Source organism: Typopeltis vanoorti, chromosome 9 (assembly GCF_054136105.1).
Source record: "Typopeltis vanoorti isolate ZY-2024b chromosome 9, IOZ_Tvanoo_1.0, whole genome shotgun sequence".
In the NCBI taxonomy this organism is placed as follows: Eukaryota; Metazoa; Arthropoda; class Arachnida; order Uropygi; family Thelyphonidae; genus Typopeltis; species Typopeltis vanoorti.
Window position 1 is genome coordinate 140,977,972 of NC_143557.1, and position 24,350 is coordinate 141,002,321.

Consider the following 24,350-nt stretch of genomic DNA (forward strand, 5'->3'; position numbering starts at 1 on the left):
GAATTCTACAACATTATAACCTCAATGCCACCTTTAAACCACCCACTAAACTTAAAACCATATTCAACTCCTCTAAGGATCCTCTCCTCCCATTACCACATCCTGGAGTCTATTGAATCCACTGCACCTGTAACTTACCGTACATTGGTGAAACAGGACGGACAATCCCTATATGCAAGAAAGAACACATTAGACACATTAAACATAACCATTATGGTGAAGCAGGCCTCTCAGACCACGCACTCAACACCTTACACCAAATCAACTGGAAAAGCACCTGCTCTTTACACCGCACAAAAACTTGGTACGAAAGGAAATTTAAGGAAGCCTGCGAAATCCTGATAAACCACCCAAATATCAACAACAAAGATGGCATGAAAATTCCAAGGATCTGGATGGCACACATTCAGTCTACCTAATATACAAGATCCAGCATAAGTCAGGACTCTAGCCAATCTTCAGCTAGTATTAGAAACCATTCCATACCAACTGGCTGGAATGTACATGATGTTAATATACGTATATAGACAGATACTTGTTGTTGTGCCCAATGTATTTCTACAACCAACAGATAACACTAATAATAGGACTCTAGCGTTGATGTATTTTTTTTTCCCCACCAGAGGTCAGGCCAACAATTGTCGTAGCGGTTGGTCAGTGTCTTTAACAAACCAGTTTGATTGTAGTGTAGCTTGTTTTCTGTGTATAGTTGTATGCTTCAGAAGATGACCTTGACATAAAGATCGAAAAGTCGAATGTAGATTTTAGTTATATTAAACTAAAGTTTTTATTCAAACACGGTAGTTGTCTCCATAATTTTCAAAACTGCAGTGCATTCACGATCAGAAAAGTGACCTGGAGGAAGACAGTGGCAGTTATGGGAGGATAAAACCAAAAAAGATAGCTGAAAGAGCTCAAAACATTAAGGAATGCAAGAAGTTGGTACTTGCAGCAAAGAACCTTAGAGGTTCAACAAGCTATATATCTATATGTGTGTATATATATATATAGTCATGATCAAATTCCAGATCTATCTTCAGGGGATGCACAGGATCTTATGATAGTACTACACGAACAGCTACTTCATTACTAACTTCCTATCCAAAAATTTCCCTCCAGATAAGCCTGTTATCTGTCAACATTCCAGTATTATCAGATCTTACATTGCTTTCTTCAAAGGACTTTTTACTCTATCAATCGATCAACATCTTGGTCTTCCTCTGGGTCTTTTTCATGCCATCCTGGCAAAGAACACTTGTTTAGCTAATCTTTCCTCTCATATTCTGTTTAAGTGGTCATACCACCTGAGATTAGCTCTGCTAACACATTCCTGAAAGCTAACAATGTCAAGTTCTTTCCTAATATCCTCATTTTTAATGACACTGACATCGATGCCAGTCTTCTTAGATTTCTAAACTAGTTCTCAAATGCATACGTTAAAGTTCATTTGAACACTAGTTCAGTGTTTTGACTAATCTCTCTTACTAATTTTATTTCCAAATTTAATTTGCCATCTTCACTAAAAATTGTGCCTAAATAGCCGAAATATTTAACTTGTTCTTTAATTCAGGATGCAGTGATGTTTTAATTGTTTATGCCTATTTTCACTGTCATCTTTTTAATGCTGATTTCCATACCAAATTTATTACAGGAATTATTCAATTTGGCCAAGAAATCCTGCAGACTTGTCCTAGATTTATTAAGGAGTATAACATCATCTGAATAAAGTAAAGGGCTGAGATTAACATCTGCAATTTTTATGGAGATGTTAATTGCTTACCTTCATAATGTGATCCATATAGATGATGAATAACATTGGAGATCATGTATATCCTTGTCGCACACCTGACTTAACATCAAACCATCTTCCTGTTGCTCCTTCAATTTTAAGTGCTGATTTACAAATATAGACTATGTATTGCTTGATATAATGACCCATTTACACCAAATAACTGGAAAGATGTTCAAAACACTCCAGTTATTTTGGCACCTTGTCATATGCCTTTTCCAGATTTATAAACTTTAAAATACCAATTCTTGTTATATTCCCATGATTTCTCAACTATGTGTCTGAAAGTGAAAATCTGATCCTGAGAACCTCTGTTTTGCCTGAACTCAGTTTATAATTCTCCATAATGTTTTTTTTTTTTTTAGCTGTTTTTCAAGAATTAATCACTTAGTAAAGAAATTCCTCTGTAATTCTCACATTTCACTTTATTCCCTTTTTATAGATGGATACTAGGAGTGCTCTACTCCAATCATTTGAAATTCAACTCTATAACTAGACCTTCTGAATTATGCAATGCAGCTGCTGTAAAACTTTTATACCTCTATATTTTAGCATTTCTGGTCGAATGTCTTCTACTCTGGCTGCATTCCCACATTTCAGGTTTATGATAGATTTTTCTGCTTCGAGTACAGATGCATATTCCAGATATCATCTCAGTTCAGTGTTAACTACCACCACGCTGTCCTTGCTGTTTCATTTAGTAATCTTTCAAAGTAATTACTCCATACATCAGGAATATCTTCATCCTCAGTTTTTTTGATAGCCTCCAGAATATTTTACCAACTTCCTTATATTTATTTTCAATGTTCTTGCAAAAGTCTTCCCATCACTTTTGTTTAGCTAATCCTTGCTTTCTTACATGCTTTCTTCTTTTCCTTGACTGCCTCTTTAACTTCCCGAGTCCACTATGGAGTTCTAATTTTTTCTATCCTTGCAGATTACCTCACCGCATGCCTCTCTGAATGAATCGATCAAATTTTTTTAGGGTTTGCCACTGAAAACAAGACCAAACCTTGGAGATTCAGTCGCAAACCCTAAAAAAATTTGATCGATTCATTCAGAGAGGCATGCGGTGAGGTAATCTGCAAGGATAGAAAAAATTAGAACTCCATAGTGGACTCGGGAAGTTAAAGAGGCAGTCAAGGAAAAGAAGAAAGCATATTGAAAGTTTCTTAGCAAGTAAGTCACCTTGTGCTCTAAGAATTGTCAAAAAGTCAATTGAGACTTTTCTTGTTCCTTGCCTCCCCTCTCCATGTGAATTTATGCACATTTTTATGTTGGAACATTGTGTTAGTAACCAGTAACGTACACGTCCTGAGCAGAAATCTAACAGGTAGTTACCATTATTATTAGATTTGCTCTTTTCTCCAAATTTTCACAAAATATTATCCTATGTCTGGTAATCATTTCCTACTCTGCTGTTTAACTCTCTAAGTTGTGTCAGCTACATTCTTTAATGCCTCAAAAAATTCTTTTATTTCTTCCTGAATAGAACCTTCTGTTGGACCATAAGCAGAAATAAGTCTCATTGTCCATTCCCCATTCTGATATTAGCCCACACCACTCAACTTGATATTACCTGCAATACAAGAAAATTATTCTTATATTGTTAAGTATTATAGATACTCTTTTTCCTTTCCTTTATTTTTACACGGTGATCTACATTCATTTTACACAAATTATGGACTCTAGAGTTATCAGAGTTATTAAAAGTTATCAGCAATACCGTCCTAAAAAACGGTTATAGCCAAAATACTATCAACAAAATTCTGTACAAGACCTCACTTAAAAACAAAAATAAATAAGACTACAATAAAACTGTAACCATTCCATACATTAAAGGGATATCAGACAAAATAAATAGAACACTACAAAAATACAACCCTCAAGCCACCTTTAAACCTCCTGTAAAATTAAAGAACTTACTCAATTCATCCAAGGATCCCATCCCTTAATTGGTGCACCCTGGAGTGCATTCATTGCACCTGTAATTTGTCCTATATAGGGAAAACAGGATGCACAATTCCTATCAGAAAAAAGGAACATAACACATTGAATATAATAACTATGGTCAAGCTGGTTTCTTTGATCATGCCCTGAACACTTTACACAGAACTGACTGGAAAAGTACCTATTGTTTACATCACACCAAAACATGGCATGAATGTAAATTTAAGGAGGCCTGTGAGATTCTTATCAATCACTCTAATCTTGCAAGCCATCCCTCTTATAGAAGTTTTTTCCACTTGCTGGCCTGGTTGGCAAAGTAGTTAGAGTATCCGCTCTCCAGCCAAAAGGTTGTGGGTTCTAATCCCGCAGTGGGCATGGATGTTTGTTTGTAAAAATACTAGTGGTGGTGGTCGGCAGTAGATGGTGTTGATCAGTGTTTCTCAAAGTGTGGTATGCGTACCCCCAGGGGTACGTGGCAAGTTTCGGCTATGCATAATTAAAGGAGTCATTATATTTTCAACAAACAGTGCAATTAGAGACAACTGGGATAAAACGGCACTAACTAATGAATCACCCCCCCCTCCAACAGAAACTGCTATATAGACCAAGCAAAACCATATGTTGCCGGCGGAACATATGGTTTTGCTTGATACCACCCCCGTCGTTAACGTGTTAAAACTAAGAAATATATAGTGAATGTATTTCAAATATTATGGAATTCTGTTGAAGGGAATTAGCATTCCAACTCAACTGTTGAAATGCTAATTTGCCTTTGGTTCACGCGATCTTTTGTTAATACCGCACCAATCATATGCAGTTCTTTGCTGCTCTACATATCTCAAGTCCTGTAAATTACAGGTAATTTTTGCTTGAAATAATGGGAAAGAAGATGACGCTATTTGGGTAGATGACGTTGACGATGCACACAAAGAAACTGTTCTCGATGCCAAAAGTAGTGATAGCGAGTAGGAGCTTCTTGGTAAGTCGCACAATTTTCAGTTTTTTTCTGAAAACTTTGGTTTCCAAAAATTCCCGCACGTATCTCGGAACACGATTTTTTAGCTTTAATTTTGGGAAAAAAGTTAGTTATATTCGAGTAAATACAGTATTTTTTTTAGCTTTCAAATTCTTATGTATGGATCATTGGTTAAAGATTGGATTTATAAAACCCCCAAAAGAGAGCAACATAGCAAATTCAAGTAGCTGTAAGCAACAAGAAAACGTTGATATTGCATCTGGATCAAATGAAATTGATGAGTGTGTGTTGTCTGACATATCTAGAGAACCAAAATTTAAAAATAAATCATATTTTTTGTTTACATGAACATATAAATTCAAATAAAATAGATATTTAATTTTAATTATTATTTTAAATTAATTTATTAATTTTAATTAATTCTTTTAATTAATTTATTTTTTAATTAACAAATTAGGGGGTACTTGGTAATAATGAAAATTTAAGAAGGGGTACTCAGATATCTGAAGTTTGAGAAACACTGGTGTAGATGATGAAGGCAGATGTGGTTGGTGGAGACAGAGTTGTAGAACGTAGAGAAAAGAGACTAGTCCATGTAGGATGATCTGCAGGGAACTTTAATTTTAGGGCATAATTAGGAGACAAATGTGTTCGCATCTATGATATAGGCATTTCATTCACCATAAAGACTCCGAATGGGTGATATGCGAAAAGCACCAGTGGCTATTTGGACACTCTGATGGATAAGGTCCAACCACTGAAGCGTACTCTCCATTGCAGAAATGCAATCTGATAACTCCTGATCAAATGGCTAACCGTTTATTGAAAACCTCCAAGATTCATCCCAGCTCTACCAGGAAAATTGCTATACAAGCTTCCACCAAACAAATCTTGAAGACGGAACCGAGCTTCCTGAACTCGTACACTCAGTATCTCGGGAAGAGGTACAAATAGTCTTAAAACTTACCAAGAATGGCAAAGCTGCAGGAGTGGATGGTATACTTCCTGAGTTCCTAAAACATCTTGGTCAGCATGGCTGGCTGCCCTTTTTTTAGAAATCATCATGACGGGTAAACTACCAAAGATGTGGCAGGAAGCCAAAATAAATGCCATAACCAGGGAAAGATCCAAATGATATGAAAAACCTATGACCTATCTCCTTGCTTTGCACCACTTTTAAGTTCTTTGAAAGAATTCTCCTTAAAAGAATTTCACCACTCATCGAAAGAGCACACCCGACTGAACAAGCTGGCTTCAGGCCAGGAAGAACTTGCTGTGACCAGGTCCTGGACCTGACAACTCAAATTGAAGCAGGCTTCCAGAAGAAACTTAAATCTGGAGCCACTTTCATTGACTTAACATCTGCTTATGACATTGTCTGGATCAGGGGCCTCCTCCTAAAACTAGGAAATATTATAAAGCGTAAAAAATCTTTCCAACTTTTTGATTCTATTCTCTCCAACAGAAAGATCCGGGTCCATATTGGCGGAAAAAAGAGCAGGCCCAGATTCCTTCACAATGGTCTTCCTCAGGACTCTGTGTTATGCCCTATACTTTTTAACATCTACGTGTATGATCTACCTCATACCAGCTCAAGCAAGTATATGTACGCCGATGACCTAGCGATCTTACATCAACCCACCTCCTTTACCACCCTAGAATCAACCTTGAATACAGACCTGAACACCCTGGAAGAGTATTTCAAGCAGTGGTACTTGAAGCCAAATCCAACGAAAATAATGTCCTCAGTATTTCACCTGTACAATGCAGAGACGAATCAACAACTCAACCTTTCTTTCTGTGGAAAAATGGTAGAATATGAGCCTCACCCAAAATATCTTGGAGTGAGCCTGGACAGAAGCCTAACCTACAAAAGGCACATCATCAACCTCTTCAATAAAATTAAAACCAGAAATAATATCATTTCAAGGCTTGCTGGAACAACCTGAGGTTGTGGTGTAGAAGTCCTAAGGTCGTCTGCACTAGCCCTCGCATTCTCTGCAACAGAATATTGTGCCCCTGTCTGGGAAAGAAGTAAACACACTAACATTATAGACACCCAGCTAAACTACCATGCACACAATTAGTGGGACAGTGAGAAGCACCCCTCTCTCCTGGTTGTCTGTTCTATCTAACATTGCTCCACCACACATTCGGAGAAGACAAGCCTTGATTAAGGAATTTAATAAAGCAATGAGCAACCCACTCCTGCCCTACATCAGACGCTCATAAATCCACCTAGTCTTCACCTCAAATCTAGAAAGCCTCTCTGGTCCATGGGCGAACTCTCTTCAGCTGACATATGGAGAGAATATTGGCCCAACAATCTACTAACAAACGGCTTCCTGGTAGAAGATCCCTGTACTCCGCAGCCTGGTTTTGATCTTCCTAGGAAGATTTGGTCATCAATAAACAGGATCAGAACTAGTCAGGGCAGATGTGACTACCTTCTACATAAATGGGGGGCTGCCAGATCACCCTTATTGTGATTGTTCTCCAGTCGCTCAGACGATTACTCATATTGTGTATGACTGCCGAAGGTGCCAATTTCACGGTGGTGGCCTAGACATCCACAAAGTGACAGATGAGGCCTTGAATTGGCTTTCCAGCCTGGACCTTGACCTATAGTTGGTATGGCGGTGGTTATGGAGGAAACAGAAGATCACGGTCCTGTCTCACCACGAAGACGTTATTCTCGTAGTCCTCGTCATGGTATCAACAGAACTTCTCCTCATGTTAGAAGATGATGAAATGTGAAATGGGCCTCCTCTAATGGATCAAGTTTTCTCACACAAGACACAACTGCTCTCTAATTAAACCTAGGATACAGCTACATTTATGTTGTAAGAACATGCAGCCTTGTCCCTGGCTTGATTATGACAAGTTACTCTATTTATAAAAAAAAAAAAAAAAAAGGAAAGACTTAGAAAGCTGGTTGTGCCTTTTATGTAATGAACTTTTATATGTTAAGATTTTCATCATTTGTTGCTGGAAATTGTGATTATACTTTTCACTTACCAGTTTCATGTAGCCATAAGCATAAATAAATAAATCTGGGGTTGGCTGACTGCTTCAGTATTAAATTTTGCAAGATGGGGATCTGTGTGGGAGGACATGGTTCCTGTGAAGACAGTGCTAATGACTGGAAAATTATCACTTTCATATGTTTTCTTTGACATCCCACGTGAGCAGAGTAAAAATGGCAGGGGCAAAGATTGTAAGATCAATTGCAGAATAAGAGTGGAAAAACATATGGAAGAAGTTATTTATTCCATTATTAATAAGGGAGAAGTTGTGGTTGCCAAGCATTTACTCAATAATACAACTTTGTTTATTTGCACTGCCACTACTCTACAGAGTGTTATGTCCATTAAAGTCACCCATTAGGAGTACGGACTGAGGCAGTTGCAGTATGAGATTAACAAGTTTCGTTTCATTTAATTTGCATCCTGGTGGTAAATATATTGAGCATACTGTAATAAGAAATCCCACAGATAGGTGAATCACTACTGCTTCCAGAGAAGTATCAAGCTGGACATGATGGAAAGGAGTATGACTTCCCAGAAGAATAGTTACTCTACCATGAGCCGGACCATCTCCAGTTCTGTCCTTGCATACATACAAGAAGGTAGGGTTCTCAATGTATTTTAAATGTTTCTTGCAGATGGAAACAATTACAATTTTTGTTTCTGCAGCAGCCGCTTGATATCATCGATATTCTAGTGAGACCCACAACAGTTCCATCGTGAAAATTTTTCCAATTGTTGAAGCTTTATAGACTTGTCTGATTTTCAGGAGGTTGATGATTTACCCTTGTTGGGTTTATGTTTCTCATAAGATTTTGGGAAGTGTCCATTTTGTATGTGTGAGGGGGGGGGGGGGGGAGTCTGGTATAACCTTGCAATAATTTTTTCACAAGCAGGTTCTCACTGAATAGAACTATTTTTGGAGTTGTTTCTGGAGTGAGACTGTAAATCATGCAAAATTGTTTCGCTCAAGAGAGAAGCAATCACAATAACAAAGTTCAGGTATGGTGGAATAGAAACGAGCTTGAGTTGCTACTGACATTTTCTTAACTGCTGCCTTCTCAGCATAAGTAGATCTTAAAACAGGTGTGGTGATGGCTAACTTTCTTTTTGCAACCTGATATATATTTTGTTCTGTTTTTATCATCTTTCTACTTCTGACATGCATGAGAGTATACTGGATGATCTCCCTGACAGTTTACAAATATAGCTTTCTTATCATGCTCTTTACTACCATATTGGGCACAGGTAGCAGGCTACGACAGGCAGTTTGGGCATGTCCATATTTCTGGCATTTGAAGCATCTTAGTGAATTAGGGATGTACAGTCCAACAGGACAACTGAGAAACCCTGCTTTTACAGATGTTGGAGACTTAGGGGTATCAAAAGTAAGGATGATCTTTCTGGCTGGAACCAGGAGACTATCCCTATGTATCAGGATATGTCTCACACCTGTCACTCCCCAATCTTTAAGCTCGGAACTTATCTCCTCATCAGGAACATCAAGGAGATCCCATTCGGAGTTTACTTCTCTATAAAAATTAAGTGTTTTATGAGGTGAAACTGTTATTGGTATTCCACCCACTGATGTTGCTCTGAGTAATATTTCAGAATGTTGTTGTTGATATCTGTCTACAAGGACATCACAAGAACGTAGTTTCTTAACTGTTTCTGGAGGAACCTGCCAGTCCTAAACTCTTTTGAATAAAGAAAAGTAACGTTTTCCCTGTTGCATTTTCACCTGTTGCATGTGATTAAAAAAACTGGTACATTTATATACTGGTATCGTATCATTTGTTTCTTACTTCTGTTATTGAAAGATGTATCAATGGTATCATTACTGGGTTGAGACTTTGTTAGGAGTCCTGAAACAACTGAGGATGAAGAATTCATGTTCGAGGTTTTTTTTTTTTTGGTTCAGTGCCAGAGCTCCCTACCCACTATGGAGCCACCTATTGATGCTAACTCTCCATGAAACAATGACTGTGATCAGGAATGGAATGCCAGAACTACCCTACCGAGGAAGGAGAAAATGCAGCACACGTGCAGGCAAGCCTACTAGCCAAATGATCCTGTCTGGGTCATTCAGGACCACCTGTCTTGCCAAACCAGAGGCCAGAGTAGGGCAAGACTACCAGGACCCCCCCCCCCCTCCATGTGGATGTCCAAGGGTTGCAACACATGCCAAACATTTATCAGATGGCAAATATTACCTCTTTGCCATCTGATAATTGTCACATTGTACTGTTTTTATTTTTTATATCTCGTTCTCATCCTTCCAACTTTGGCATGCTCAAGAGTAAGCTGGATGGTCCCTCACAAATAGTGTTTAGTGTTTTGCTCTTCATTTTCTGTCACATGGGATGCAAATGGTAGAGCCATGACAAGCAGATTTAGAATGACCATATTTCTGACATTTAAAGAAGTACAAGGGGTTTGAGATGTAGAATCTTACTGGGCAGTTGAGATAGCTTGCTTTGATAGATAGTTTTGGCATGTTAGATGTAAGGATGATGTTCCTTGGGAAGCAGGTGACCATCTCTACATATAAGTATTCTCTTCATGGCTGGATCTCCTGGTCTTTCATTTTGGAGTAATTCTCTTCATCTGGTATGTCAAGGAGATCTAAGTCCAATATTAAGTCTCTGGAAAAGTTTAAATTTTTGTGGAGAGTAACTGTGATTAGTAAGGGACAAACCTGTATAACTGAGAGGAGAGATCCACATAGCCTTTAAAGGAATGCGGAGAACCGACCACAGCTTCTGACCTAATGTCCAATCCTCACCTTCTCGTGGTGCACCCTGTTGGGTATCTACCTGGATACTGAATTATAAGGATGGGCTGGCAATTTAGGATTTAGCCGACCAAATTGTATTTTTATTGCTTAAACCAAAATAAAAAATGATGGTACAACATGACAAAATTTCATGCCGGCTGGGGCGTCGCCCGGTTAAACAAGGCCCCCGTTGCTTTCGCCAGGGAACCAGGGTGAACAACGAAAAATCAGTTACTGGAACAAATCTGAAAACACACACCAACTCAACATCACCAGAGTTAAAGATTGGTACTATCAACATAAGAAGCCTGAATGGCAGAGAAATGGAGCTAGCTGAGGAATTGGATAAATACCAGATCGACATAATACGGGTGACTGAAACAAAAAAGACAAAAACTGGTGAAATCTTTCTGAGAAATAAATACAAAAGGTTATATTCAGGCAATGACAATCAAGAGAAAAGAAGGTGTAGCCATAGTATTCAACACAAAATACGAGGCTAATCTTCTTGAATGGCAGTCAGTCTTAAGTAGAGTAATGTGGACAAACATGAGAATGGGGAACTGGACAATGAGATTTATTTGTGCCTATGGTCCCACAGAAGGTGCTACTAAGTAGAAGTGGAGGAATTTTTTGATGCTTTAGAAAAAGCAACTGACACAATGAAAAAGGAAAAGTTGGTCCTTGTTGGGGATCTAAATAGCACACTAGGAAATGATTGTGAGACATATAAAAATATTTTGGAAAAATTTGGAGAAAAGAGCAAAGCTAATAATAATGGCAAATATCTGTTGGATTTCTGCTCGGGACATGGACTGATTATTACTAACACCATGTTCCAACATAAACATGTGCACAAATTCACATGGAGTGAAGAGGCAAGGAATAAGAAAAGTCTCATTGACTATGTTATTGTTGATAGTGATATTTTCTCCCTGGTGCAGCACACCAGAGTGTATGTACAGAGGATTTGAAATTGGAAGTGATCACTATTTAGTCTCGAGCAGGATAAAACTGAATTTCATACTGAAATGAATAACATGTAAGATTTTTTAAGCGAATAAAAGTTAAGCAGTTCTCTGATGTGAACTGTAGTCTAAAATACACAAGTCTAAAATAAAAGAGTTTGAGAACAGAACCAAACCTTGGAGAAAACCCTAATTGATTCTGCCAGAGAGGCATGTGGTGAGGTTATCCATAAGGATAGAAAAATCAGAACCCCATGGTGAGCACAGGAAGTTAAAGAGGCAGTGAAGGAAAAGAAGAAAGCATATCCTGGCAAATAAGTCAGCTTGAGCTCTTAGAGAACACAGAGATAAATGTAAGAAAACTAAACACTGTGTAAAACTAGCTAAACAAAAGTCATGGGAGGACTTTGGCAAGAACATAGAAAATAAATATCAAGAAGGTGGCAAAATATTCTAGAGGTTGTTGAAGAAGCTTAGAAATGGAGGAAAGAGTGCTGTAAAAGGAGTTAGAGATGATAATGGTGACATGAAAACAGGAGAAAAAGATAATCCTTGAAGTATGGAGTAATTACTTCGAAAAACTGATAAACGAAACAAGCAGTGATAGCACAGTAGTAAAAAACACTCAGCAGACATACAGTCAAAAATACATATCCATACTTGAAGTAGAAAAAGCCAGCAAAGGCCTGAAATGTGGAAAGGCAGCAGGAGTAGATGATATTCGATCAGAAATGCAGAAGTATGGTGTTATAAAAGTCTTACAGTCGCTGCACTGCATAGTTCAAAAAGCCTGGAGAGAGGGACAAATTCCTGATGATTGGAGTAGAGCTCTCATAGTGCCCATATATAAAAATGGAAATAAAACTGAATGTAACAATTACAGAGGTATTTCCCTAATGAGTGTTCCTGGCAAGATTAATGCAAGTATACTTGAGAAACGGTTGAGAAGAGTTGTGGAAGAAAAGCTTGGTGAAGGACAAGCTGGATTTAGGCCAAATAGAGGCTGTCAGGATCAAATCTTCACTTTACGACAAATAGTGGAGAAATCATGGGAATATAACAAAGATTTGTATTTAAGTTATGTTGATCTGGAAAAGCCATATGTCAAGGTGCCAAGAGAGAAGCTATTCAATACACTACAGTTATATGGTGTCAGTGGGGCATTATATCAAGCAATACTTAGTCTTCATTTGAGTTGCAAGTCAGCAGTTAGAATTGAAGGAAGTACAGGAAGATGGTTTAATGTTAAATCTGGTGTGAGACAAGGATGTACATTATCCCCTCTGTTATTCATGATCTATATGGATCACATTATGAAGGAAAGTGGTATTAAACATGATATCAGAACTGGAGATGTTAATGTCAGCTCTTCACTTTATGCGGATGATGTTATACTTCTAACTAAATGCTCTACAAGTTTGCAAGATTCCCTGACTAAACTGAATAGCTGTTGTAATAAATATGATATGAAGGTCAGCAATAAAAAGACAAAGACAATGAAAATAGGTACAATCGTTGAAAATGTCAATGGCACTGTGAACGGGGAACCTGTGGAACAAGTAAAATATTTCAGCTACTTAGGCATGATTTTTAGTGAAGATCATCATCAAATTCCTGCCATGTATACCCTCGAGAGATGTACAGGATATGATAGTACTACATGAAAAATTTACAGCATTACTAACGTCCTATCTACAATTTTCCTCCAAATCAGTCTGTTACTTGTCAAGACTCCAACATTATTAGATCTTATATTTCTATCGTATAAGGCACTTTGTACCGTTTCTAACCACCTATATCTTGGTCTTCCTCTGGGTCGTTTTCCTGCCAACCTGGCAGAGAACACTTGTTTTGCTAATCTTTCCTCTCCCATTCTATTTAAGTGATCATACCACCTGAGATTAGCTCTGCTAACGCATTCCTGGATGCTGACAATGTCAAGTTCTTTCATAATATCCTCGTTTTTAATATGATATTGCCATTGATGCCATCTGTTCACCCCTATAATCTTTCTCAGGACTCTCATATCTGCGGTCCCTAGTTTTTCGTCAAGTGTTTTACTTCTGACCCAGCTCTCAGATCCATAAGTTATCACTGGTTTGAACACCGTCTTCTATACAGTTAATTTAGTGTTCCGACTAATTTCTCTCTTATTCCATATGAATTTATTCAATTGACTTCCCACTATACCAGCTTTGCTGATTCTGTTGTCTATTATTATATTTAATTTACCATCTACAGTAAAAATCGTGCCTAAGTAGCTGAAATGTTTTACTTGTTCTATAGGTTCTCCATTCACAATGCAGTTGATATTTTCAATGTTTCTGATTATTTTCATTGTCTTTGTCTTTTTATTGCTGACCTTCATACCATATCTTTACAACAGCTATTCAATTTAGTCAGAGAATCTTGCAGACTTGTAACGGATTTATTTAGAAATATAACATCATCCGCATAAAGCAAAGAGCTGACATTAACATCTCGAATTTTGATATCATGTTTAATACCACTTTCCTTCATAATGTGATCCATATAGATAATGAATAGCAGAGGGGATAATGTACATCCTTGTCTCACACCAGATTTAACATTAAACCATCTTCCTGCTTCCTTACAACTCAAATAAAGAGACAGTATTACTTGATATAATGCCCCATTGGCACCATATAACTGTAGCGTATTGAACAGCTTCTGTCTTGGCACCTTGTCATATGCCTTTTCCAGATCTACAAAACTTAAATACAGATCTTTGTTATATTCCCATGCTTTCTCGACTATTTGTCGTAAAGTGAAGATCTGATCCTGACAGACTCTATTTGGCCTGACTCCAGCTTGTTCTTCACCAAGCTTTTCTTCCACAATTCTTCTCAACCGTTTCTCAAGTATACTTGCATAGATCTTGCCAGGAACACTCAGTAGGTAAATACCTCTGTAATTCTCACACAATCAGTTTTATTTCCTTTTTTATATATGGGTACTATGAGAGTTCTACTCAAATCATCGGGAATTCGTCCCTCTGTCCAAGCTTTCTGAACTATGCAGTGCAGCCACTGTAAGACTCTTTTACCACCATACTTCAGCATTTCTGGTCGAATATAGTAGAAAAAGAAAGTAGAAAAAGCAATCAAAGGCTTGAAATGTGGAAAAGCCTTTGATTGCTTTTTCTACTTAAAGTATGGATATGTATTCCTGACTGCATGCCTGGGCAGTGTTTTTTACCACTGTGCTGTCATCACTGCTTGTTTCATTTAGCAGTTTTTCAAAGTAATTACTCCATACTTCAAGGATATTTTTTTCTCCCGTTTTCATGTCACTTTTATCATCTCTAACTCCTTTTACAGCACTCTTTCCTGCATTCCTATGCTTCTTCAATAACCTCCAGAATATTTTGCCACCTTCTTGACATTTATTTTCTATGTTCTTGCCAAAGTCCTCCCATGACTTTTGTTTAGCTAGTTTTACAAAGTGTTTAGAATTCTTGCATTTGTCTCTGTATTCTCTAAGAGCACAAGCTGACTTATTTGACAGGAACTTTTGATAAATTTTCTTCTTTTCCTTCACTGCCTCTTTAACTTCCTGTGTCCACCAGGGAGTTCTGATTTTTTTTTATCCTTGCAGACAACCTCACCACATGCCTCTCTGGCAGAATCAATCAATGTTTTCTTCAGAGTTTGCCACTGAATCTCCAAGGTTTGATTCCTGTTCTCAAACTCTTTCATTTTTTCTTCAATAATCTTTGTGTATTTTAGTCTACAGTTCACATCTGAGAATTGCTCAACTTTTATTCGCTTTAAAACTTTCATACATGTTATTCTTTTCAATATGAAATTCAACTTTATCCTGCTCAAGACTAAATAGTGATCACTTCCAATTTCAAATCCTCTGTACACTCTGGTATCCTGCACCAGGGAGAAAACATCACTATCAACAATAACATAGTCAATGAGACTTTTCTTATTCCTTGCCTCTTCACTCCATGTGAATTTGTGCACATGTTTATGTTGGAACATGGTGTTAGTAATAATCAGTCCATGTCCCGAGCAGAAATCCAACAGATATTTGCCATTATTATTAGCTTTGCTCTTTTCTCCAAATTTTCCCAAAATATCTTTGTATGTCTCACAATCATTTCCTAATGTGCTATTTAGATCCCCAACAAGGACCAACTTTTCCTTTTTCATTGTGTCAGTTGCTTTTTCTAAAGCATCAAAAAATTCCTCCACTTCTACCTTATTAGAACCTTCTGTGGGACCATAGGCACAAGTCTCATTGTCCAGTTCCCCATTCTCATATTTGCCCACATTACTCTACTTGAGACTGACTGCCATTCAAGAAGATTAGCCTCGTATTTTGTGTAGAATACGATGGCTACAACTTCTTTTCCTTTATTGTCATTGCCTGAATATAACCTTTTGTATTTATTGCTCGGAAAGATCTCACCAGTTTTTGTCTTTTTTGTTTCAGTCACCCCTATTATGTCGATCTCGTATTTATCTAATTCCTCAGCTAGCTCCATTTCTCTGCCATTCAGGCTTTTTATGTTGATAGTACTGATCTTTAACTCTGATGATGTTGAGTTGGGGTGTGTTTTCAGATTTGTTCCAGTAGCTGACTTTTCGCTGTTCACACTGGTTCCCTGGCGAAAGCAACGGGGGCCTTGTTTAACCAGGCGACACCCCAGCCGGCACGAAATTTTGTCATGTTGTACCATCATTTTTTATTTTGGTTTAACCAATAAGAATACAATTTGGTTGGCTAAATCTCAAATTGCTAATATATATTATATAATTAATAAAAAAAAAAAAAGAAAAAATTCCTTAATCAACTTACGATGTAATGTATTATAAGCTTATAACCATTCGTGTGTGGGAATTACATAAAAAATTGCATATACTAAAAAAATTATCATAATGGTATAAAAAAGACATTTTTGTCATCACAATGAAATTATAGAGATTATGAAGAATAGTCATGATAAATATGCTGTAACAGTTATGCAATTTTTTTCTGTGTATTTAAAACAAGATATAACAGAATAGTATAATTTAATTTAAAAGAGAGTATAATTTAATTACCTATTGCATTAATTCGCCTCTGTAATGCCAATGTGAAAAAGTTTTCGTCCCTACAAGACCTTATTTGTGTCCCAACAATATCTGCATTTGTTGCAAGTATCCTCTGGCTCTCCTCTGCAAGGTTAACACCACCCATTGCTGCTACATCATTGATGTCATCATCATCCCTATTATACAGATAAAATAATTTGGTAGAATTTATACAGAGTTTTATAACTAGCATGATCTAATTAGTTTGGTTTGTTCAGAATCATGGCTGAATCTATTAAGGATATGAGGATAGTACCTTATACCTGTTAATAGCATGTTTCCTGTTCATGGTTTTCCTGTTGTGAAGAATGAAAAACCCTACCACTGCTGTAGGAGACTGCTTCACTTATCTTCACTGAAAAGCACTAATAAAGATCCCTCATATCCTAGGAAAGATTCAAATCTAATTATTTCTAACTAGAGGGAAAATATTACATTGTCCTAGTGACTGTACTATGGAAGGGTCATCTAAGTAGTAAAATGAAACAGCAGAGGAATTCTCACTGAATACAATTAAGAGTCTTATTTTTTCCCATTGCTGGAATGGGAAACTGGCATGGAGTATGATGTAAGATGTGATGTTTCTAGATTTTAATATTACTGGAGTCATATGTAAACACACACTCAATAATTTATCTAAAATAACATGAAATAATATTCATTATTAGCAGTTAATAAACTGCTTTTCCTGACAGGACTACTGTCAGGTTTTAGAATTGTATCTATAAATCCAGCCTACTATATTTTGAATATGGCTTCGCACATGTAAGAAAAGACTAAATATAATTTATTACTTCCATATATTTTGCTCAATATATCACTGAGTTTCTTTCAGGGAAAAGACAGAAAAACTGGTAACAACATTTAAATTCTGAATAAAAGAATGAATCATACATGTATATAATATCATGTGTCTCAGATGCAGCTGTCCAGTAGGAGGAAACACAATTAGAGTTCAGAAAAGTGGGAATAGATGCATAATTAATTAATTTAAAAATAATAAATAAATAAAAATATAAAAAAATTATAAAGAATTAACAGCATTCACTTCCCAAAACTTAGAAATAGGCATACAGTCTGTCCGATTAAGAATAGGATGGTGGCACAGGACTTCACATGATTCAAAAAATAGATGATCCAATTTGAACCTACTCTAGTGTACATCTTGGTACAGTTCCAGTGAAGTCTGTATCTAGTGTCGATGGCATGAGATGCAAGGCAATGAACCTTTAGAATCCCAAAAATCTTATATAATCTTGATGTTCTTTGATTCTAATAGTAGCAAAATGGTCAGTCTGTCCAAAGTAGCAAAGATGACAAGAACAGGGTATTTGATAAACACCAGGCAAGGATAAAAATTATAATATATCTTTGATAGGTGGTAAGAAAGATGACAACTTATAAGCAGGTTTGAAGGTAGTGTACAAATTATATCTGCAAAGGATCCTTGCTATTTGTTCAGACATTCCTTTAAGGTATTTTATGTGAAGGATGATGAGGTGAAGATGCATGGATATATCTGCCTGTAAAGAATGGATTCCTGTAAACAGAAAATTCAATATTAAGCAGAAACTACTTCAGTTTCTGGATAAAACTAACTCCTTATATACTCAATATCAAGTTCACTATTGAATGTGACTCCAACAGCAATCTTCCCTTTTTGGATACTTTAATACATTGCAACTCAGTTGGTAATATTGAATTTTCTATTTACAGAACCTTTCCCCTTGTTACAGAAAGCATCCTTTCTGTAAATAGAAAAGGGAGATATATCCACACATCTTCACATCATCATCCTTCACAAAAAATAGGCATTATCAAAAGCCTTGTATGCCCGAGCACACAAAATTAGTTCTTCTGAGTCTCTTATATTATAAGAATTAAATAAAATAAAACTTACTCTATTATTTAATGGATACTGTGAGACCCTGATACAGAAAGTATTTGATAATTATCATCTTTCTTCCAGATTGCAATCTAATGTTAAAAGGATCAGCATACCCTACTTTAAAGGACTATCTGAACAAATAACAAGGACTCTTTGCAGATATAATTGATAAACACCAGACAAGGATAAAGATGATAATGTATCTTTGATAGGTGGTAAGAAAGATGACAACTTATTGGCAGGTTTGAAGGTAGTGTACAAATTATACTGTGAAGGATCCTTGATATTTGTTATCTTTTGCTACTTTGGACAGACTGGCTGTTCTGCTACTACTACTACTAAAAACAAAAACATCAAGATAATATAAAATTTTTGGATTCTGAAGGTTCAGGCCTTGCTTCTCTCATCATCAACACTACACAAAGAGTTTACTGGAACCATACCAAGATGCTACACTGCAGTAGGTTCAAATTTGTTTATTTTTTGAATTGTATGAAGCCCTATGCCACCGCCCTAATCCTAATAGGACAGACTGTATGCCTATTTCTAAGTTTTGGGAAGTGAATGCTGTTAAATCTTTATAATTTTTTATATTTTTATTTATTTATTATATTTAAATTAATTAATTATGCATCTATTCCCATTTATCTGAACTCTAATAGTGTTTCCTCCTACTGGACAGTTGTGACTGACTGACTGAGACACCTGATATTATATGCATATAGACTAGTTTTTGTATTCAGACTTTAAATGTTGTTACTAGTTTTTCTGTCTTTGGACAGATAAATTGAAAGAAGTTCATGACATATTGAGCATAATATATAGGAGTAATAAATTATATTCAGTTTTCTCTTACACGTGCAAAGCCTTTATTCAAAAAACATAGTATGTCTAACACACGTTTCTATTAAACAACTATAAATCCAACCCTTTCCCCTTGTTATTATTTTGGACAACAAGACTGTGCTGTTCATCATGTGTTTTTGGAGATTATGGCATACAGCCGAATTCTGCTATGGGCTATTGCATTCTGAGACCACTAGATAAGATGAGGACTAATAATATCCACAATATACTTGGAAGGGTCACAAGTGAGGAGGATATACAGTTTGGAAAGTGAATGTTATCTAGCATTCTGGTATGCATGGAAAACAAAGGTGCTCTCTCTCGATGAGCCTTTGGACTCCCTGAAGGTGTCAAATAATAATAATAATAATTTCTGCAAGTTCACTGCTCACAGCAAATGTTTCAACATCTCTAGGTATTTAGAGATGTTGAAAGACATATTGTAGAGATGTCTAACTATTTAGAGCTATTTATATCTAAAAATATTTCAACATCTCTAGCTTGAATTTCTCCAACTGGAGAAACAGCTGTACAGATAAAATAGAAAATTAAAAAATTTCAGAATACCCAGTGGTATTATGTAAACAACAGAGACCATAAATTAATTTGTTAACGTGGAGCAGAGAAAGATTTTGTTACCAAAGAAGATTACAAGAAAAGGTTCTAGAAACTCTGATATGGTATATCAGAGCAAACATGCATAAAATATCACCTTTGAGGGAGCAAAGGGGAAACTGAAATGAGAGCAGTACTTGAAGAAGTTGAAATATGAATTTCTGTTAAGAAATGCATACGTAGTTTTGCAGAGTGGAGATGGAAATGAACATCGCTGAGGATGGAACTAAGATGAAACTAAACTTACATTTGTGAAGCGAATCTGGAAAGCTAGGAGAGGTTTGTCTTTTCAACATGTAATCTATTTCTTCTTACTTTTCTTGATCATTGTTTAATTTCAATTGAATTTATTAGGCATACATTCTATAGTAACAATATACATGGAGAATATTATCGAACTTCTGTAAATCATGGCATTGGCAGTGTCTCTCATCACTAGCTGGCCTGGAAGTAGTACACTAAAGTATTACCATTAAGTTTTGCCCAGTATTCTACCTAGTGGCTTACCTGCAGAATAACAATTTTAAAGTTAAATCTCTGGAAAGAGGAAATGTTGCATTTCTTCATGAGGTAACTCTGAAAACTACTCATATTACACACTGAAAGAACTGAGGAAAAATTAAACCTAGGCCTTGGCTCTGGTGTCTGAACATGGTTTTTGGTCACTTCAAGCTTCTAATAAGCAAAGTGGTGGTATTACACTACAAGTTTGATATCTCTGATTCTAATATCAGGTTAAATGAAACTTTCTTTCATAATGCGATCCATATAGATGATGAATAAGAGTGGAGATAAAGTGCATTCTTGTCTTATCTTGATTTTACAACTTAAAATATAGACTATGAATTGTTTTGTATAATGTTCCATTTACCTCATATTAGTAATGTGAAAAGCTTTTCTCTAGGTACCTTATAGTAGATCTTTTCGAAATCTACCAAACTGATGTACAGATTCTTGTCATATTCCTATGATTCCTCAACTATTTGTCACAAAGTGAAAAAAACTGATCCTGACAAAAAAAAAAACCTCACATTTTAAAGAAAAATTTTAATTTTGCAAGAAAATATGTACAAAAATTTTCTCCAACTTTACTTAATAATTTATATATCTTCCTCCTGTTCCTAGTCAGTTCATTAATTTGCTTAGGCATGGACTTGATTAACATAGAACACATTTTTCTTATTTCTGCATCTCAAAACCATACTTTCATAATGAATTGTATTAAGTTATCTTTTGTATCACAATTTAATTTTCTAAGTCTCTTTTTTCACTATGGTCCACAAATTTTCTATTGGGTTAACGCCAAGAAAGTTACCTGGCCACTGAAGCAATTGGATGTTGTGATTTTTGAGGAACTCTTTCACTGTTTTTGAATTGTGGCATGGAGTGAGATCCTGTTGGAAGATGAGTTATTTGTCTTTCTGGATCTGTGGCACCACTCTTTTCTCCAATATTTTTATGTATTGGTCACTTTTCATCATACAATTAATAGGCACAAGTGATCCTGAACTGTCGCATATAAAACAACCCAGAACATCTTTTTAGCTGGGTATTCAGGAGCTTGTTGAAGGTGGGCAAGAGAAGTATTCTCATTGGCTGAATTGCAAACATAGGGGACCTGCTCTCCTTGGACAAAGAAATTGCTCTCATCTGAGAATATGACCTTCTTTCACTTCTCAACAGTCCACTCACTGTACACTTTTGCCCACTGGAGCTCCTCTTTCTTCATAGCCTTCATCAAGAGTTGTTTCTTTTTTGCCATGTGAGCAGTCCTCTCTACTTCCAACAATCTTCGATGGACTGTCCTATCAGAAACATTAATACCACTAGCTACCAAGTCTCTATTTGTCTACAGCAGATAACCTTGGATTCATTTTGCTTTTCCTAAGTAGTAAACAATCTTGAGTAAGTGTAGTTTTCCTTTATTTCCCACATTTTCCTTTACTGTCAGGAGAAAAGGTACCATTCCAAACCAAACCAAAACTCTGACAAGAATTCAGCTTGTTCAGATTAATTTATTCGCTACTGTACTTATCATTATTATTAGCTTTGCACTTTTCACCAAATTTTCCCAAATTGTTTCTATATGCCTGGCAAGATTAATTTCCTATTCTGTTGTATAGATCTCTAATAAGGACAACTTCCATTTTCTTTATGTCAGCAATCTGCTCTAATGACTAAAAAATTTCTCCACTTCTTCCTTGAAAAACCTTCTGTGGAATCATAGGCACAGATAAGTTTCATTGTCCATTTCCCCATTCTGAAGTTTGCTCACATACCTCTACTTGTAACTGCCTTCCAATCAAGAAGGTTATCTTCATGTTTGCTATTGAATGCTATTGTTAAGTTCTGAATGAAACTGAAACTCTATTAATTTATATTTTCTTTAGAACTTAACATGCATCTTACATTTTGGCATATACTAATACATCAGATGGAAAAAGTTACTTGTAGATTACCAAAAACATTAATAATTAAGAATATATTTGTCTACACATCGTGTTGTAATGCATTTACTATAAATAGTCCATTGTTTAAACTTTGCTAAATTTGTATAAATACTAATATATTGCTGGGAGAAGGCATATAAGCACAATTTTTTTCCTCTTTATATAAGTCCAACTTTTCCATTTACGTAATTAAGTACCAATAGCCAGGAGCAAAACAAGTATGCCAAGTACACGGTGGAAGGAGAGCATGCAGTCCCCCACCCACCATCACCGAAGAGCATGATAGGGGAGATTATGGTGCTAGGTGTTGGCAGATGTAAGATGATATGAGCAAAGAGGGAGAAATTTAATGACGTAGTAAGGAAATGTTGGGCGCAGGATTTAAAAAGTGAAGCAGCACCAGCTCAGGGCCTTTTTTCTCATCCTCTTCGCTTGGTGATGTTCGTCCCCGTTCCTTCGAAGGATCGTCGAAGCAGAGATTGTGGGAGAATGCCGAGGAGTCCTTGGGAAATCGCCAGCTAAGGAGTTGCCCAGCGGAGCTGAGTTCCTGATTACCGCAGAGACAGCTAAGCTTTGCCGATCCAGATGACCAATGAATGGCGAGCACCTGTCTTCGTCGCCGGAGATATATCCAGTCTGGACTGACATTCAGTGGGGTAATGCAGACCAAGAAGAACAGAAGGTGGACCTGGAAGTGATGTTATATCGTGATATGTGTGATGTTCTAATAGTTCCCCAGCAATTGGTAAAGTAGAAACTTTAATCTGTTTAGTGAATGTATAGAAGAAGAATGACTGTAATTATTAGTTGGACATTAAGTTTAGAAGGTTGTGAATTTTATGCAAGGACTTTAGAGATATAGTTTAAGAGGGCAGTGTAACTCTGAGACATGAATGAAGAAATTAGGATTAAATTTAATGTCAATGAATGAACAACCTTTAGCATTGTGGAGTTTAAGCTCATGATTTAACTTGGATAGAATGTTTTAACTGAACTGATACTTATACTTGCTAAGAGAGAGTAAGAAGGGATAGATAATTATGTTTTTCATTGAGATTGATATTGAAGCAAGCATGTACCAAAGTTTATTCATGATATGTAATCTGACTAGAGTGTAATTAAATGTTTCCTTTAGACTCAATAGTTGACTTGCCTCATTTTATTTTCTATTGCACCGCTCACAAATAATAGAACCACGGTGGGAGGTAATTTATAGGGGAGGCTATGACTGCAAACTAAGTTAGGGATAGATGAGGTTTGAACTCCTTCATATAGTTTAAGAAATTAAAGATAGTGTGCTATGCTTAGTTCTGGTTCTTTGATTTTTCTTTGTTCAAAAATCTAGGATTCAGGGTGGCACAGTATAATAGAAATTTTCCCTGAATCCCAAGATAGAACCAGCAAGGAAACAAAGGAACTCCCATTGTCCATTGGGAATTTCTTTGTCTTCTACCCACGTGTAATATCCTTAAAGTTGTTAACGGCCCAAAATAAATGTTGAGACTGCATAAATTTATGAGTTAGTGAGGCATACCTTAGATTCTGATATAAAGTAAGAATTTATAACATCAATAACGATATAGACACGAAGTAAATTATATGAGCCGAGTAAGAAGAAATATAAGGAAAATGAGGACATAACACTATCACTATTCCTTGCTTTCCTTAATTGTTATTGCCTGAATGCTATACTAATTATTTAGTATGATTTTATCTGCTTTTATCTTCTTTGTCTCAGTAATGCCAATTATATGCAGTTGATACTTCCCAATTCTTCTACAAGTTTGATTTCCTTTCAATTAATACTCTTTATATTGATAGTTTTTTTATTATTTTTATTTATTTTTTATTTTGGTTTAACCAATAAGAATACAATTTGGTTGGCCAAATCCCAAATTGCCAGCCCATTCTCATTCGTTCAGTATCCACGTAGATACCCAATAGGGTGCACCACGAGAAGG

At 36.3% G+C, this 24,350-nt stretch overlaps 1 protein-coding gene across 1 annotated transcript in view; it reads right to left on the reverse strand.

Annotated features, from left to right (window-relative positions):
- Positions 1–24,350, reverse strand: part of LOC150103634 (transcription initiation factor TFIID subunit 4B-like) — a 397,716-nt gene that overhangs the window by 82,784 nt on the left and 290,582 nt on the right. The window contains exon 14 of the mRNA XM_090398501.1: positions 16,561–16,727. Within this exon, the coding sequence (XP_090254627.1) occupies positions 16,561–16,727 (167 nt within the window). The remainder of the gene's footprint in view (positions 1–16,560; positions 16,728–24,350) is intronic.